This window comes from Scylla paramamosain, chromosome 14, assembly GCF_035594125.1.
Source record: "Scylla paramamosain isolate STU-SP2022 chromosome 14, ASM3559412v1, whole genome shotgun sequence".
Classification (NCBI taxonomy): Eukaryota; Metazoa; Arthropoda; class Malacostraca; order Decapoda; family Portunidae; genus Scylla; species Scylla paramamosain.
The window spans coordinates 25,857,423-25,859,433 of NC_087164.1; the positions used below are offsets into that span (position 1 = coordinate 25,857,423).

Sequence of the window (2,011 nt, forward strand, 5' to 3'; positions counted from 1 at the left end):
TGTTTCACAATGCAGCAGGATGTAGTGGAACAAGAATGGACTGAAAGCTGGAGAGGATAAGAAACGTGATAAGTGCAACTGAGAAATTTATTTGAAATATTGCACAATGCTTAGTAACAACTGTAATTTTTTTAAGCGAAAGCCCCGCCACTATTAAGTTTACCCATGCCTAAAAGTAAATATATTTTTGATATGGAGAGAAGCAAATTTTGCTGCTAGAAAATAAAAAGATCATCAGCTTTCAAATGTACTTAACTCAAATGTTACGAAGAACCAAGACAAAAATCATGCAACAAGTAGCTTATGGGATGCCGAGGTCGTCGACCACCTTGACGTAGGCGTCCAGGATGATGGGCAGGGTGCTCTCCATCCTCTCCAGGTTGTCTAAGTCTTCTTGCGTCACGGGTTTGCCCGCAGCCAGGCGGTCCTCGAAGACCTGCCGGGTGGGAGGGAGGTAGGCGAGAGTGACATCCCGCATCATCTGAGCTACAGAGGCGTTGGTGTCCTTAAAGATGGCGTCCATGGAAGCGAAGAAGCCACTGACAAGATATTTTGCTCTTTCCGTAAGGTCAAGCTGCAGCTTCTTCATAAAGTCGACGAGGAACTTGTCATGAACGACAGTCACAAAGGCTTGATTGAGAGCTGGCATAAGTCTCTCGGCTCTTTCCAGCTTCGCCATTTGTTCCTGGGTTACCGTCTTGCCGTTGGCCACACGATCCTCCATAAACTCCCGGATGGCCGGAAGAAAAACGTTGAATGCGTTACTGAAATACTCTGCAGTGGAACCCTCCGTGGCCTGGAATATTGCCTTGCTCATACTGGGCACAATCCTCGCCAGTAACTTAGACCTCTCGACTGGAGTAAATTGGAATGTCCTGAAGAAGTTTGGCAGGGAATACACAGTGTTCTCGTTTCCGTCGAAGGTGGCGGCGATTACATTCAAGATAGCGGGCAGTCGCTCCTCGACGCGTCTCAGATTTTCAAACTGCTCCTCAGAAACGTGAATTCCGTTGGCAACGCGAGTCTCTAGCACGTGACGGGCGGCGGCGACCATGGCCAGGCTGACGTCTTTGAATTCCTGCATTCCGGAGCCGTAGGAGTGCTTAAGGGAAACCTTCATTAGCTCCGCCAGTGCGCTGCCCACGAGCACCACCGCTTCGCTGCGGTCAAGCTGGGCATTGTCGAAAAGTTTGCGGACGGAGGGGCCCAGGAAAGCCTCATGGTGATCGTAAGGCTTGATGGAATAACGGCTTTGAGAGGGAGGCTGGGAGCGAGCTGCTTGGGTGGCCAGGTTTGTGGAGCGCAGGTTGCGAGCTGTGAATGTCCTGGATGGGGATGAGCTCACAACGGTGGTCACCACACAGATCACCAGCTGCCGAGGAAAAATGCTGTCAAAAACCTGCTCTGGTAAACTGTGCGTGTGTGTGTGTCTGTGTGTGTGTGTGTGTGTGTGTGTGTGTGTGTGTGTGTGTGTGTGTGTGTGTGTGTGTGTGTGTGTGTATCTGTGTGCGCGTGGATGTATCTGTGTGTGTGTGTATCTGTGTGTGTGTGTGTATGTGTGTGTGTGTGTGTGTGTGTGTGTGTGTGTGTGTGTGTGTGTGTGTGTGTGTGTGTGTATGAATTAAATTCAATTCACTTTAATTAAGTTTATTGTTCAGACTTCCTTACAGAAGTATGGAACACAGCTCCTTCAGTGTTCACAACTGTCACCTGTGTGTGTGTGTGTGTGTGTGTGTGTGTGTGTGTGTGTGTGTGTGTGTGTGTGTGTATAGGGTATATGCAGAGCTGTAGGTGCTTCTTAATACATTCATTCCCCTCCTGGGTAAGATGATAACTATTATGAATGTTAATCACTTTTCATTAAGCAAGCTATGCATGATGGCTTATTGGATGATAGCCAACGTAGACAGAATATTTCGAAGTATTAGGAAAGTATGGAAAATGTCGAGTGGTAGTGATTATATGCTGTACTTACCAGAGACTTCATGATATTTTGCTTTGGATGCTGCAA

At 47.7% G+C, this 2,011-nt stretch overlaps 1 protein-coding gene across 1 annotated transcript; it reads right to left on the reverse strand.

The window, feature by feature from the left end:
• Positions 1–73: 73 nt before the first annotated feature.
• LOC135107083 (uncharacterized) lies at positions 74–2,011 on the reverse strand. The gene is made up of 2 exons (XM_064016714.1): positions 1,976–2,011; positions 74–1,372 (listed from the first exon to the last, which is right to left on the reverse strand). The coding sequence occupies exons 1-2, from the start codon at positions 1,985–1,987 to the stop codon at positions 302–304; spliced, it is 1,083 nt and encodes a 360-aa protein (XP_063872784.1). The 5' UTR covers positions 1,988–2,011; the 3' UTR covers positions 74–301.